This window comes from Hydractinia symbiolongicarpus, chromosome 10, assembly GCF_029227915.1.
Source record: "Hydractinia symbiolongicarpus strain clone_291-10 chromosome 10, HSymV2.1, whole genome shotgun sequence".
NCBI lineage: Eukaryota > Metazoa > Cnidaria > Hydrozoa > Anthoathecata > Hydractiniidae > Hydractinia > Hydractinia symbiolongicarpus.
The window spans coordinates 21,472,459-21,487,116 of NC_079884.1; the positions used below are offsets into that span (position 1 = coordinate 21,472,459).

The 14,658-nt window shown below is 34.8% G+C and overlaps 1 protein-coding gene across 1 annotated transcript; it reads right to left on the minus strand.

Annotated features, from left to right (window-relative positions):
• Positions 1-7,184: 7,184 nt before the first annotated feature.
• On the minus strand, positions 7,185-8,905 carry LOC130613124 (zinc finger protein ZIC 4-like). Its single transcript, XM_057434452.1, has one exon. The coding sequence runs from the start codon at positions 8,539-8,541 to the stop codon at positions 7,267-7,269; it is 1,275 nt and encodes a 424-aa protein (XP_057290435.1). The 5' UTR covers positions 8,542-8,905; the 3' UTR covers positions 7,185-7,266.
• Between the last annotated feature and the right edge of the window lie 5,753 nt (positions 8,906-14,658).

The window sequence follows — 14,658 nt, forward strand, 5'->3', positions numbered from 1 at the left end:
TTTTCTCTCGCCAAATATTTTTTTTGAAAATGCTGACGGTGGAGGTTTCGATGACAGTTGATCTGAAAAGAACACTTAAAAAATAAGCACAAATTGAATTGACGTCATGTTGTTATTCTATTGTTTATCTCTTTATGGCCCTTTTTAAGTATTTGCCGAATGAATTTAGTAAGAAAAGCCAATCAGTTTGATGTACGAGACACAGTATATAAACTATACAAAATAAATTTATCACTTAGACCAATAAGAAATAAACAATGCTCGCTGATAAAACACAAAACAAAAACAACAATGCTTAACCTATAGCAGTGCAGACAACAAATTCATTGTATGATTGGTTTGACCTTATTGTAGTTGTTATTTAGTCATTTTTGCCCTTTCTCTGATCCTTTTCGTGGAAATCAAAAGAACAGTACAAGAAATTGCAAGCTAGCTATATCGTTTTTGGGCTGGTCTGATGGAATTTTTATATGTGATTGGTAAGCCAAAGACAAGCCTATTCAATTTTTTTTTTGAGATAAAAATGGTTTGTATGTAGTAATTTCAATTTATTGCTTGTCGATTTTTTAGTTGTTTTTGTGCGCAAGAATCCTTTTAAAACGTACACATTGAAACTTAGCTATCTTCCTCAACAAAACGTAGAAAAATATATTGTGGATGCTTTGTACAGTTTGGAGAAAAAAAGAGACTTCCACAATCCAAAAGCTGGTTCGGGTGGGCTTACCATAAACCATAAAACTTTCTACTATACATCAAACGAAATACAGCAAGAACTCCGACTCGCCGATACCAACTAAGTTTACTTGTCTGTTGTGTTTGTTTTCCGTTCGTCCTGCAACACGTTATTGACTTTTCGTTCTTTTAAATTCTGAAAAGTGAAAACAAGTCATGGAAAAGAAATCCGCGGGCTAAAAAGAGTAGCAAATAGTCTTTTTAACACGAAGATTTTTTTCGCCAAAACTTCTATTGTCGTCTTCTGTTATCTTCTCTTGTGAACAAAGTAAAATTCTTTGACCAGGGTAATCTGCCGTGAAACGATTAAAATCAGTTACTAAACGAAACAATGTGCTTTACGACGTTAAAAAAAGATATGTAACACAATTTGGTCCCCTAGTGATTAATAATTGCCAAACCTGCTATATACTTTTATAAGAAATAATTTTTTGGTTATTTTGATGCTGTGGCTGCTTTTGTGATGAAAAACTGATCTTTATCATGGTTGCGACTTACCTCAAATATAGTCGGTAAAAAGTGACTAAATTTTGGTTAGGTGACTAATATTTTTTGCTGACTAAAATTTTTGCCGACTTTTTTTTTACCGACCAAACTTTTTTGCCGACATTTTTTTCCCTACGTAACTTTTTTCCGACGTTTTTCCCAACCACCTTTTTGCCGTTTTTTTCTTTTTTGTGGCTAATTTTTTATCAATTTTATGCAATTATTCTTTATTAATAACTAAATTTAAAAATTTAGTTGGCAAAAAGTGACTAAATTTTGTCCAAATGACTAATATTTTTGCCGACTTTTTATTTTTGCTGACTAATTTTTTTGCCGACTTTTCTTTTACCGATAAGGTATGTGATGTACGAAATGTTGAAAATAATGTTTTTTGCAAAAGTAGTTTAATAATTTGTTTGATTTCTTGAGTAAGATTTAGCTAGCCTCAAGCATTTCTTTTCACTTGTTATTGCTCGGTCTACACTATCTGGGGCAGCCGCAAAGGTGGCGGTAGCCATATTGAACTGTAACTGCCGAATTTCAGAATTTCAGAATTTATGCTAGCTATGGGAAAACACAGTCTTAGCAAATCAAAATAGCTATGAAATATTTTTTAAAATTACTAATAGTATCTGTTAGGAGTTTTATTTTCTATTTTAAATTCTTATTTACTCATCTAGCTATGTAGAGTTGGTTGTAAAGTTAAAGGGGTTACATTAATTCTTACCTTCCAGAACTTACAGCTCAGCCTCATCAACATCAAATTCATGCTGGAAAGACATTTTTTTAGTTTAGTAAACTTATGGTAAATGAAAACCGAAGGGTTTTGAATAATACGTTAAGCTGAATATTGAAAAATGTCGGGGCTCATCTTTAAATAAGGTCAAAACACAATCGAAGAAAAGGTACCGCCATTAACAGTTCCTAATAGCTCTAGCGGGCCATCGGAATGCATAAAAAGCTCCTTGGCAGATGATTTCACCTTAGGCAAATATTTAACTGATCAGGAGATTTTTAGATAAAAGGAGGAGAGATTTTCTTCTAATGAGTCAATTAGCTCGCATTGTAGAAGTTTTAAAGGATAATAGTATCATCCCTGCAAAGCAATCCTTTTGAAGTATCCGGTGTTGTTTCTCAATTCAGACATACTTTAGTAAAATGTATTGCCCCAATCCTCCTCCGCAAATGGTAAAGTGGTACAGTAAATAAGTCTGCACAATGATATAAAAAATAATTTCACAGTGTTTTCTCACCCCTATGTAAAATTTCAAGTTTTAAGAATCAGTGATCAATGCCTGATTTGAAATTCTCTATAAATCTTTTACCGCAATAATCCGTGATTTAAGGAAGAGGATGGCTTATCTAAAGTCTTTCCGGTTGACATATTAACCCTTAAGAAGCAACTGCTGGTATGAGACATGTAAGACACCAACCGGCACATAAGAACACTTTTCTTATGGACCAGAGATCCCGGAGACTTAGATGATCTATCTGAGGCCGGGACGGAGGAAAAAAAATTCGCGGTGGTGAAAAGGGACATGCGCGCGCAAACACAAGGGCAGAGAATATGGACAAAAGACGAAAATCCAGTAGAAAATAAAATTATATTTAAATAAAGAAAAAAATTAGTTATAAGAAGGTCAAACTCGTCCCCAGCGCCTTTTGTCTCTTTTTTTTACTAAACAGTAAAATCACTGGGCAAAAAACGAATTTAATCAAAACTGAAGGGTTTTTAGCTGGAAATCGAAATTATTAAGACAAAAACAATCAGGAGAATATGAATTCTAGATACAAAGATTTTAGTTATATTTTTAATAATCGATAAAATAGTTTGGACCAAGCAAGATAGACTTCCTCCTGAGGACTTCCTCCTGAGTGGTCTAGATACCAGTGCAAACACAAAATGGCTGAGTGGCCACAATTTTTTAAACACGGGTGACTTTTCCTGCGAATACGACGAACCCCCGTTACATCCATCGCCGATTACGTAAAATGATTCTGGACGCAAGTTATTAGAACACACTTGGAAAATGTAGTCAACATTTTTATTTAACATATGAAAGTATTCTGAAGCTATTTTCCGTTTAGTTCGGTGTATTTTGTAAAAAAACCCAGAACAAATATATATTAGTTGAGTTTTTTCCAAGCTACTATGCTATGAACACTCTGCGCGAGTGTGTGAGTCTGGTAACAAAGTTTATGTCGTCACGTGACTTTTGTGTATGAGTTCACTTTCTGTGATTTTAATTTTTATTAAGAGTTCCTTAAAAGACATATGTGAACTTGTTGTTTTTCTTAATTCATGTAAAGTTTTAAACTCATTTATAAATTTTGTGTACTTAATTACCGTATTTTCTCCAAATATACCCCTCTTTTTTGAACGCACCCCTCTAATAAACGTTCCTTCTAAAAGTAAAAATAATGCATAAACGGTCCCCTTTTTGAAATCTTTTTAGCAAAGGTAAACACTTAATACTTCTTCTTGCTGATTGGCTAGTATTGGCTAGTATTATATCGCTGTATGCTACAGCGAAATATTTTGCCCGTAAAAACAAACTGAACTTTTGCACAACATAGATGCTTTTCTCCGGAAATTCACTATTACGAAATCACTTTGAGCATGATTTATAGTTAAGAGCCTGATTATATGAGGCGAGTTGGCTCGGTGTTGGCCCGGTTGGCGGGTCAACCCGATTGAAAAAAATTCATATTATATGGGAAAAGTCAACCCTGGTCAAGACCTACACTGCTGCCAGGTTAAAAAAAAATGCGCGTAATTTTTAAAAAAAGCGGATGCAAGATGTAAACAAACAAGCAAAATTAAGTCAAAATTATCATTAAGTATTTTGGTCGCCAATAGTTTGTTATTCCAAATCCAAAGTGTTCTGTATTTGTCATTGCTTCGAAGAAATCGCCTAATACAGAACATATTGACATATTGTAGTTTTTTCTGGGCCAAAAAGATCAACGTCCTCTATATTCTTTCGAGCCATCATTACGCGAATTTCCTCATACTGCTTAGGTTTATCAGCATTAAAGTCCCTATTATTAAATGTCATATTGACTTTGTATTCCTTTAGGGAATTTATTAGCTGCTCCACAAGTTCTGAAGTCCATTTAAACTTCTTGTCTGCTGCTTCGCTCGCCATTATTGTTTTTCTTCTGTTTTGAATGGCAATGCGCATGCTTGTCTTTTCCAACCCGGCCCTGGCTCGGCAAAGTGATATTATATGAACCGAGTCAACCCACCTAACCAACCTATCCCGGGTTGAAAAAACGAGCCGGCTCGCCTAGGCGGTTTGACTCACCTCATATAATGTCAAATATTTTTTTGTAGTGATCTGCCATTATGCCGAGCTGTTTAATTTTATCATGCTGAGCATGTGGCGAGCCAAACTGAGCCAACCCGCCTCATATAATCAGGCCCTAACAATCTTTCTGTACTGTATATTTCAGTTTACAACTTAGTAAGCGCGCCTGATCAAAAAGATAAAGAAAAAGTATGCAGTAAAAATATACGTTTTTTGGGAAGAACATATAGTACATTAAAATGTTGAGGTTAAAAATTAAAATCATTTTTTTGTGGATGTTTTCATTTTTTTCACTAAAAATGTCGAAATTATTCATATTTCACTGCCGTAGAAAGTAGGTTGGGTGGGAGAGCGTGTTCCAGTATCAAAACCTTGCCTTATGAACCATGATGGCTGACTCTCACGAAGATACTAAATTTAGCCCCCTCCCCCACCTACAGTAAATTGAAAGAAAAACTGTTCGGAAATTACTTTTTCTTGGTAATTGTAGTTTCATAATACATTCTCTTGAAATCTGTGAAGGAATTCGGACTGAGTGCGTTTTCAATGTTCTTAATTTTTGGGAAAATCTACAAATTTGGGAAAATCTTACAAATTCTTACAAATTGAGTTCTGATAAAAAAATGTGCACCTTTTGTTGTGCTCGTCTATCAGCACAGGAAATTTGAAATAATCTCCCCATTTCTTGCTGCTGAAACGAAAAAAAAAAGTATATCGAAGCACCCCGACACTGTTTTTTAAAGTTGTTAAAAAAGATTAGGTGTTGCCAGCTTAATGCTGCTCTACATTTGTTGTAAAATGGCTTTCCTAACCCTCAATTCTTTTTCGTCCAATATTGAACAATTTTTAAGGCGCTACCTCCTCCCTATGCCAAGGGAGGAGGGGGGGGGCATAGGAAGGAGGTAGCTAAAATCCACTTTACAAAAAACAGTTTTATTTACATTCTTTTGGGAATAAAACCGCCCTTACTCTTTCGCGCCAAACCAGTTGGGTTATTTCTTTGGGCATTATTTTAAACAAGCCTCAAAGCATTACTTTGTTTAGAAATTGCTGAAAGTGGGAGAGTTTGATTACGGCAGGTGTAACCATGCTCAAAGCGTTCAGACTGAAACAAAGAGACCCAAGTTAAAACAAAAGAAAAAACATTTTTGCTAATTAGTGTGCGCGCATTCCTTGTACGTGAAAATAGTTAACTAAAATGATTTTTATATTTTGCCTAAAACACATCATTGCAGTTTTGTTTTTCATTTATCGTAATCCTAGATTATCACGTTCTTGAAATTTGGCGCAAAGAAATGTTCAATTTTGGCGGGAAATTTGGCGCGCAATACTTGTAGCTGTGGCTGCCAAGAACGTCTCAGCCTGAATTTCTTTATAGATTTAAAGAACACAATAATTTTCTAAGAAACAATTTTTTTTAGAACATTTCCCCTTCATGCGATATAATACGTGTAGGATATTGCAATGGAAGAACTACAACTCAATCATCATCCGAAAATTTGGATGTGTATTTTCCTATTTTCAGAAGAACGCAAGTAAGAACATTTGAGGTTAAAAAAGTTTTAAAACACACAACTAGATTCAGCTGAAATTTAGACTTTCTTAAATAAGTGTACCTTTTTTGCAGAATCCGAATATAAATTGGGAGATCATTTCTTACTGCCTATAAAATTAAGAAGCGTCTAATCATATGGGTCGGGTTGACTCTTTTGTGAGGCAACCCCATGAAAAAAATTCTTATTGTATAATTAAACGATAAACCTTTCAAAAGACCTATACTCTTGCCCAGTTGAATAAAATGCTAGCCAGAAGACCCAGCATAGTTTTTCAGACCAACGTAAAATCACAATAATAAAGGTGAGGAAAATTACGCGGGGTCGAAAGAAGGATACACAGTGTAAACAAATCAGCAAAAATAAAATCAAAAATATCTTGAGTATATTCTAGTCCAATGAATCTTATGAATAATTAATTTAGGCATTTAAATTAGTTAAGACAATTAGTGAGATTAAGTTTGCTGTGTATAAAATGTTGTACATAAATATATCACTTTCGTTATATTTGCGCGGTTGTTTTTTTATTCAACTATTGTTTATCAACTACGATTCCACTTAAAGTTTGGCTCCTTTTGACTTTTCTAGAACGCACGACTTCAGAAACGATTCAAATGTTGCCATTGTCTTATTGTGATAGTCCTTCAAAATCCCGCCAAAATATATCGATACGAAAGGTTATAGACAACTGAAATTGATTATTATACACACGTGTCTGTTTCAACGAGCTATTTGACGCGGTAAAGTTTAGCGCGCAAAACAATTGTATGTTCGGTATGACTGTTTAAGAATGTTCAAATATTCAGAATGTGATTTAACAATTTTTAATTCAGTTATTACGTTTGACATCAATTATGCCAGCCGCAAGCAAAAAATGACCAATGTTATGTTTCATCTTATATTATTTATAAAAAAGTGTTATGATATCAAATCAATAAATAATAACATTCTATATTATACATAATAAATCATATTTGATATGCTTAAATTAAATTATGCATGATTTATCGTGATTTTAACTTACAAAAGTTCTTTTGAAGATTAAACTTAATATTTTGTCCAAATATGAAATTTACGGAATCGCAATTGTTTTTTGTGATAGAGAGAGTACTTGCTGAATTAGATCCACCAAGTAAATTCAAATATATATACAAATCAACATTAAATAAAAATAAATGAATTTCTCATGTAGTCAATAAGGACTCAGTTTCAGTTGTTTGAAGTTCAGATTTAAGTTCGTTTGTTTGTCCAGGCGATATTTCTTCGTTTGAAGGTGAGGAAGGGCTGTCTTCTTCTAAGCCAGTGGGAGAGCCGTCTCCATGCAACTTCACATGTTTTCGTAGACTGCTTGGATGGGTGTAACTTTTGTTGCATGTGCCTACTCGACAGGTGTATGGTTTGTCCGAAGTATGTACATGTGAATGCTTCTTCCGGTCGGATGAGTTTGCAAATCTTCTTCCACATCCAGAAAATTCACAGACGAAGGGTCTTTCGCCTGTATGAGTTCTCTTATGTATTTTTAAGTTTTCAGACCGTGCAAATAATTTACCACAGCCAGGGAACGGACATGGGAATGGTTTTTCACCAGTATGAACTCTTAAGTGATTCACAAGTTTATACTTTGCTTTAAACGGGAGCCCATTTCTGGGACAATTTTGCCATTGACATACATACAGGCCGTTTCCAGTGTCTGCTGTTTGAACATGCTCCTCATTCAAGTGATTCACAATGTCTTGCATTGTAGAGAACTGTCGACCACATGGTTTCATTTTAGCAAAACCATGCTGTTCAATCCACATGCATGTCATAATGTATGTTGCACCAGGATGGCGCATGTAGGGATAAAACATACCAGGTGGTGTAGGTTGATGAAGTAAGGCTTGATCCAAATACTGACTGTGTAAGCTTCCTGGTGATTGTGCTCCATATCTGCTTCTACCACAGATGTCGGAGTCTAACGAGTAAGCAGAGTGTGCTGATAGGAAGCTTGATGCAGAGTATCCTCGGACGGATGGTGGAGGTGGAACGAATGACGGGTAGTAAGAATGCGACGGATTTGATGTCAAATCGCTCGCTGTTAATCCATGGTGGGCTGTCGTATTTAACTGTGAACCTTGCGTTGGATAATGGGAATAACGATAAGAGTGTGGAGAGTATCGCGCAGACGACCCTCCAAGACCTGCAGAACCTGCTGTCAATGAATCGTAGTACGACATCGTGCCACTGTTTGTCACACTCTGTGTATGTAGATGAGAATCTTGTTTAGCGGGTAGATGAGGTGGTGGTGGAATGTAATCCGAGTGTGATAGATAATTAGCAGCGGCTGCAGCACCACAAGTCGAGTGCAAAGATGGATTGTGATAGCCAGCAGACAGTCCATTGTTGTATGGTGTTGTTTGAGGTACAGCGTTTGGTCGTAACCCGCGATAATCGTATGCGTCACTCATCACGTTCGTCATGTGTGAAGCAGATTGTCTTCCTCGTAATTACTTTTAATGTACTTTGTCTCCGCTGCTCAGTCTTTACACACGGTGTTCTCTGCTTCCCAACAAATCCACTAAAACGAACGAGCGTTGCTGTATTCTTTTTTAACAGCGATCGAAAGAAGGTGATCTTTAAATAACAACGTTCTCCCCACAGAATAAAATCAGTATGTTTTTTGCTATCTTCTCTTCAATTCACCATTGAGCAGCATTCACTACACAACAGTATGATTGAGCAAGAACCTGCGCACATTTTTATCTGCAATTTTCTATCCCAGCATGCTTGGTTAAGATCACACTTAGAAATCAGAATAATTTTTATAAAAGATGAAAAGAAATTTTGCATAAATTAAGCATTGAGCATAATTCCATTAAATATTTTTTTTCACTTTTAGCATTTTTAGAAGAAATTTCAATTAATTTGTTTTATAATTTTGTCTTTAAACTTATTATCAGTCCTGAATCTTCTTTGTGACAAGGTTTGAGTATAGCTTTATTCTTGAGGATTTAAATGCAAAAATATTCCATTTAAGATGAATGAATTTACAAATTTTAATTAAAATCACGGATCTATAAGTTTTATTTTTAATTGAAGTTTTTGGAATAAATGCAATTGGTCTGTGTTTTACTTTTAACAAGAATTGCGTTTTGTTTGATTTTATATTTATGCAATATATTTACGGACCCAACTGTATTAGGCTCAATATTTGTTTTGTTTTTGAAAACAAGGTCTAGTAATAATTATTCATGCTGAATGATTTTTTGTGTGTTTTTCACATGTCTTCAGCACATTATCTCACAATGGGCATGAACAGCTCCCAGCAAGATAGCAGCTGGAAGCAGATCAGGGGATGCAATGTCCTGTTGCTTTTACTGGTAACCTGACCGTGCACTCGTTGTGGCGCGACTGTGTTTCATTTTGAAAGAAGCTGTGAAAACTATTGACCCATCTCGAAGCAAATACAATACGCATAATATCAACATTTTTGTGGGGTTAAAATACCGCTGAGTGACTGTGTCAGATTAAGGAGTCTTTCAATAAGCATGTAAATGTCCTGCTATGACTTGCTCTATTGATCGCCTCTGCTTATAGTCTGTGCAGTGAGGCACTGCCTCTGTGAAAACTACATCACTTTCTTAGGCGCAGAGAATACTCTGTAACCTTCAGCGTTGCTTGGGGATTTAACGTTTCTCATAAATGACAAACCTAGTTTTTTACCGGCGTAGATATTTTCTGCTAAGGAGATGATAGCGACAAACATGCAAAACTGTATTGAATGTTTGTATTGAATTTAATATCTAAAACAATCTTTATATCAAATCAACAGTTCAAGCAATAAAAGGAAGATATATCTAGTCTTACATATTGTTTTCTTCGCCATGTTAATTTTTTTTTAAATAAGAACATCTAAAGATAAAACTACTGTATATATATATATTATAAAAACTCTCAAATGAATTTAAAGTGAAAGTTTGTCTAATTTTTCGCCTTTAGCTGGTATAAAAAACACCAGATGGTTGTGAATATTTACACATTAGACTTTTGACTAGTAGTCTTCCAAAAAATTGAGAACTCTTTTTTTTACACCCTTGCCTCAATCAATCTTTAGTGTAACAAATACCCCAAATGGCATTCATTTATTATTAGCTGCCTGGTATATCAAGAAATTTGACGAATATCGAGTAGATTATGTCAACCAACAGGACTACCAATTACGTAAAATTGACCATTAGATGGCGGGATAAAAGGCGGGAAAGGCGTTATTTCATCTTTTCTTGTATATATCTTGATGAAAGTCTCTTGTTGTGTCAAAATCATTTTTCTGATTGAATATCCCTCTTATAGGTTCTGTCAAAATTAAGAAACTTTTTCTAGTTCAATGACCTCAGAATTTAAGAAACTATAAAAGTTGGCTGCTGGCTTGGTTTTTTATAAAGAAAGCGTATAAAACTTTTTCTAAAAATTGCAAATAGAAAAAAATGCAACTCCAGAATCCTTGACCTTAGCCAGCGTTTTAGAGTCGCACATCTATGACAGTATGACTGTAAAACCTCTCCAATATGATAAAACCGGCGTTTACTTAGAACCAACGTAACAAGAGCCTGTTAAGTGTTACATGTTTTAACATAATTTCTGAAGACAGAAAATGAGTGAATGAAACTGTTTGCTGCAGCTTTACCAGGGCGCCACTTCTTAAACAATGCGGAAAGTGAGCACATTGTTTTGGTTAATAGCGCGATTAAAACAAACAATGAGCACAATTTCAAAAGAGTAATAGCTGCACAATAAACAAACTGGTATATTGACCACTTGCTCGAATAACAATTGCCAAAAAAGCGCCTAAATGTTTACCGTGGAAACAAAGGCGTTTTATAAAAATATACTCAAGATGAAATTAGACAAATAATTAAGAATATCCTAAGAATATGCTCATCTTGAAATTTTGCTTGCATCCTAAATGAAATATAAACAAAAAACAACGTAGCTACACTTGTATTCTATTTCTCAGGATTTCATAGGGGTAATTTTTACACCAGTTTACATTCTCAGTGCATTATTTCCTGATTAAAGGATTGAACTGGTTTGGAAATTGTTCAGGTGGATTAAATCATTTGGGAAAGATTTGGGAGCATTCTTCTAACCCTACGTTTTGCTCTTGTAAAATTGTTTAATTTTATTTATACTACGTCTTGGCTGGCGAAAGCGAAAAAGATTTTAAAAGTTAATTCCTTTTGCCAATGAAGATGTCCTTCTAAGCAACTGAGTAAAGTTTTTTCAGAAAGCGGTAAACCAATGTCATATCCGTAGCTTTTTGTTTTCTAATATCCTATGCGTCTTTGTGCCAAAAAAGTCACCTGTTGTGGAGAGGAGCTGACCAAGTTATACCTGAATCTTGCAGGATAAGTTTTTACCTTAGGACATTTGTACGACATTTCAGCAAGCATAAAAGTGAACAAATACTAGCCAGTGAAAGATTTTAGCTCATCTAAAAACAGTATGGCGAAAAGTAATTAGCTAGCTGTCAGCATGAAAAACAATTATATAGTCGGTAACTGATAAGCAAAGGAAAACAATAAAACAAATAGTTTTTCCCGCCATTTTTAAATATGCATACAACTTTTATGCCTGAAATTTGCAATTATATAATGGCGCCCCTTGGTAAATTCGCAATTGGTAATGTCAGTGCGCATAAAACGTGAGAAAAAAATTGTACAGTGAGCTAGGTTAATTAGTTTGTTTACGTTTTTTAAAAGGCGCCATTTTTGCTTTGTTACTCTGCAGCAAGTGTGGTCATGTGGTCACTGTGAAAAACAGACTTTTAATTTGCCCAAGCTTCATTCCAAGATATTAAAATTGAGTGCCCCTCATACGAAAGCTAGACGAATATATCCCTGAATAACATCTCCGAGAAAAAGGTGTATTAAAATCGTTCAGTGAACACAAAATTCGTTTACGTTTCATTAGACGCTTTTTTTTATTCCAACCAGGCTGGTCATCGTTCTTCTAACATACCTCTCTTGTTCTAAACAATAGATCCATTGTTTTAACTTTAAATCCTAGCCTAATATTTTTATGAAGCGTATTCTTATTAATTAAGAATACGTGTAGTTCATTTTAATATATTTTGTAATTATGCTTTTATAAGAAATTTTTTTAAACTTTGGGCCTTAATAATTTCATTGGGTATTTCGGGGACACTCTTCAAAAATTCATTAGAAATCTTACCACGTTTTAAAATAATTATTACATCTCCTTTTTCTCCTAGGTTACATAACATTAGTATTGTATTATTTAAGAAATTTGGAGTCAATAAGAATTCCACTTTTGATTCTTAACCAATCAGTTGAACAATCTGGATACAGATTGTAAAAATCTGACCTGCATGTGCTGCTCGCGAGTATATTGCATTCTTTGTGTGGCCGGAACGCCCCGTGGTCAATTACCATAGCAGATTAGTGATGGCTGCAAGGCACTGTAAAAACATAACTTCATTGTATAGCATAAGTCATGTAAGAATTTGTAATTTTGGTCTTAAGTCCTGCAAGTCCTGTACATAAACGGTAGTCTTTAGTGCAATATTTATTTAATGCAATAAATACGCAACAATTCATAAATACAGGGATAAAAAGAAATCTAGAAAATTAATTATATTTAAAAAGTGTGTACATATAAAAGGAGTGTTAAAAAGAGTAATTTCTAAGTAATCCCCGAGCGAAAAAGACAAACATTTAGGAATCTACTTGTTCATTCAAAACAAGTCTCTTAATGGCTATAATGAGAGCTTCTAAGTTCTTTCTTTCCTCATCATTCAATGGAGCATTCACTAATAACCTGCCATGTAAAAGCGTGTGTGGGGTTTTCTACGAGATGGTTGGTTGATTGTGATTTGTGAGAAGGGCGGTGTTCGTTCTATCTGGGTTTCACATTCCCTTTTTGTAACTTTGACACATGGAAACGCGAATTAGTGTAGACGTTAAACTTTGTAGGGAGAGTGTTTGAAAGCTGTTCATTTTTCTCACAAAAAAGTTTTTAACAAGTAAAAATACCTTATGTTCTTTTTTATCACACAAACTACGTGGAATTAAAAATGACTCTGGGTTTGCCGCTTTTTGTTGGTCTTCGTAGAACTGTAGTATGATGCTGTTGACATAGCGCGGAGGAAAATCAGCCTTTTTGTATTTCGTCTTGATGTTATCGACTTCTTGGTCAAAATTTAAGCTGATACGTTAAGCTCCAAGGTCACCGACGACAGCGTTGCTTTTGCAACGTTTCGGGACCTTTGACGCCCATGGGGTCGGTAAATTTGTTTCTTTGGTATGAATACTGCTGTGGATTGACCTGGATGATCTTCGTACTCGTGTCGAGGAATTTCACAGGATTAACTTGAATCGTGAGCATCAGCTTTGGGTGGTAGCCGTTCAGAGCTTCGAAATAGTTCATCCTGTACACCAACTTTCCGACGTGTAATGATATCGTCAACATATCGCTTATAAACAAAGGCTTGTTAGGTTTGACAATATCGTTCTCCATTTTGATCATACAAATATCTGCTAATATAACTGAGAGCGGTTTACCCATTGGACATCCATCTATCCGTTTGTAGAACTTCCTGCTGAATTAAAACGTACGGTCAGTAGTGGTTTTCCAAAGCAGCTGTTTAAATATAAGTTTTGAAGCGATTGGATTAAGGTTTTTATGCGCGAAGATTTCGTCTAAGATGTAGTTAATCGTTTCTTCTAGTGGAATGTTCGTGAATAGTGAGTATACGTCATAAGACACGCACTGTATGTTCTTCTTGAGACAATGGTGGGAAGCTTTTGATTAGATCTGGAAAAGTTTGGGTACTTCTGATGACATATTGACGTTGTGCGAGAGGTTTTAGATAGAAGACGAACATAGTCCGCAAAGCTTCTGCTTATTTTATAAATATAATAAAATGGTTTTCTAACATTAATTTTGAAATTATGGCGTTTTCATTACCTAAAATACTATAAATACTTTGTTACTTTAATTTCGATATCCACTGTAATTATTAATGTTCTTCGCGTAGGACTATATCTTTTCTATGTTTTTGCGAACTCAAAGTGGTTTACGGCGCAATGCAAGGTCACTTTTTATTCGTGAAATCGCGTAATTAAATTCTCAGGATTTATTTTTTCCAAATGTTTATTTCATTAAGGTATATGTACCAACGTTTTCGGCAAACTGGCATCCTTTTGAAAATAATTTTATCGCTAACCCATACAAAACATTTTTGCACCGTTTATAAAAGAAGCAGATTATCAGCATCCTTTATTGCCTTCTTGAAATGAAAGCGCTGTCAACAAATGATTTTTTTAATTTATCAGCTTATGGATGGATGATTGTTAGGGAACTAATAGCCTGAAAAGATGTTCTCAAAATATAAAAGAGTGGTGAAATTATAACCACAATTTTCCAACTTTCCAAATAATACTTCATCTATTCCCATTTAATGAAACTCTTACTCCCTGCTTCAAAATGTTTATTCTAAAACTTGAAAATATATAGCTAAGATCTTATCACATTAACCTAAAAACACCATTGCAAATTTTAACACAGCCTTCTACAGA

What these genes read in the sequence shown, in the direction of transcription:
- LOC130613124 (XM_057434452.1), bottom strand. Translation starts at nt 8,541, where the DNA reads ATGACGAACGTGATGAGTGACGCATACGATTATCGCGGGTTACGACCA.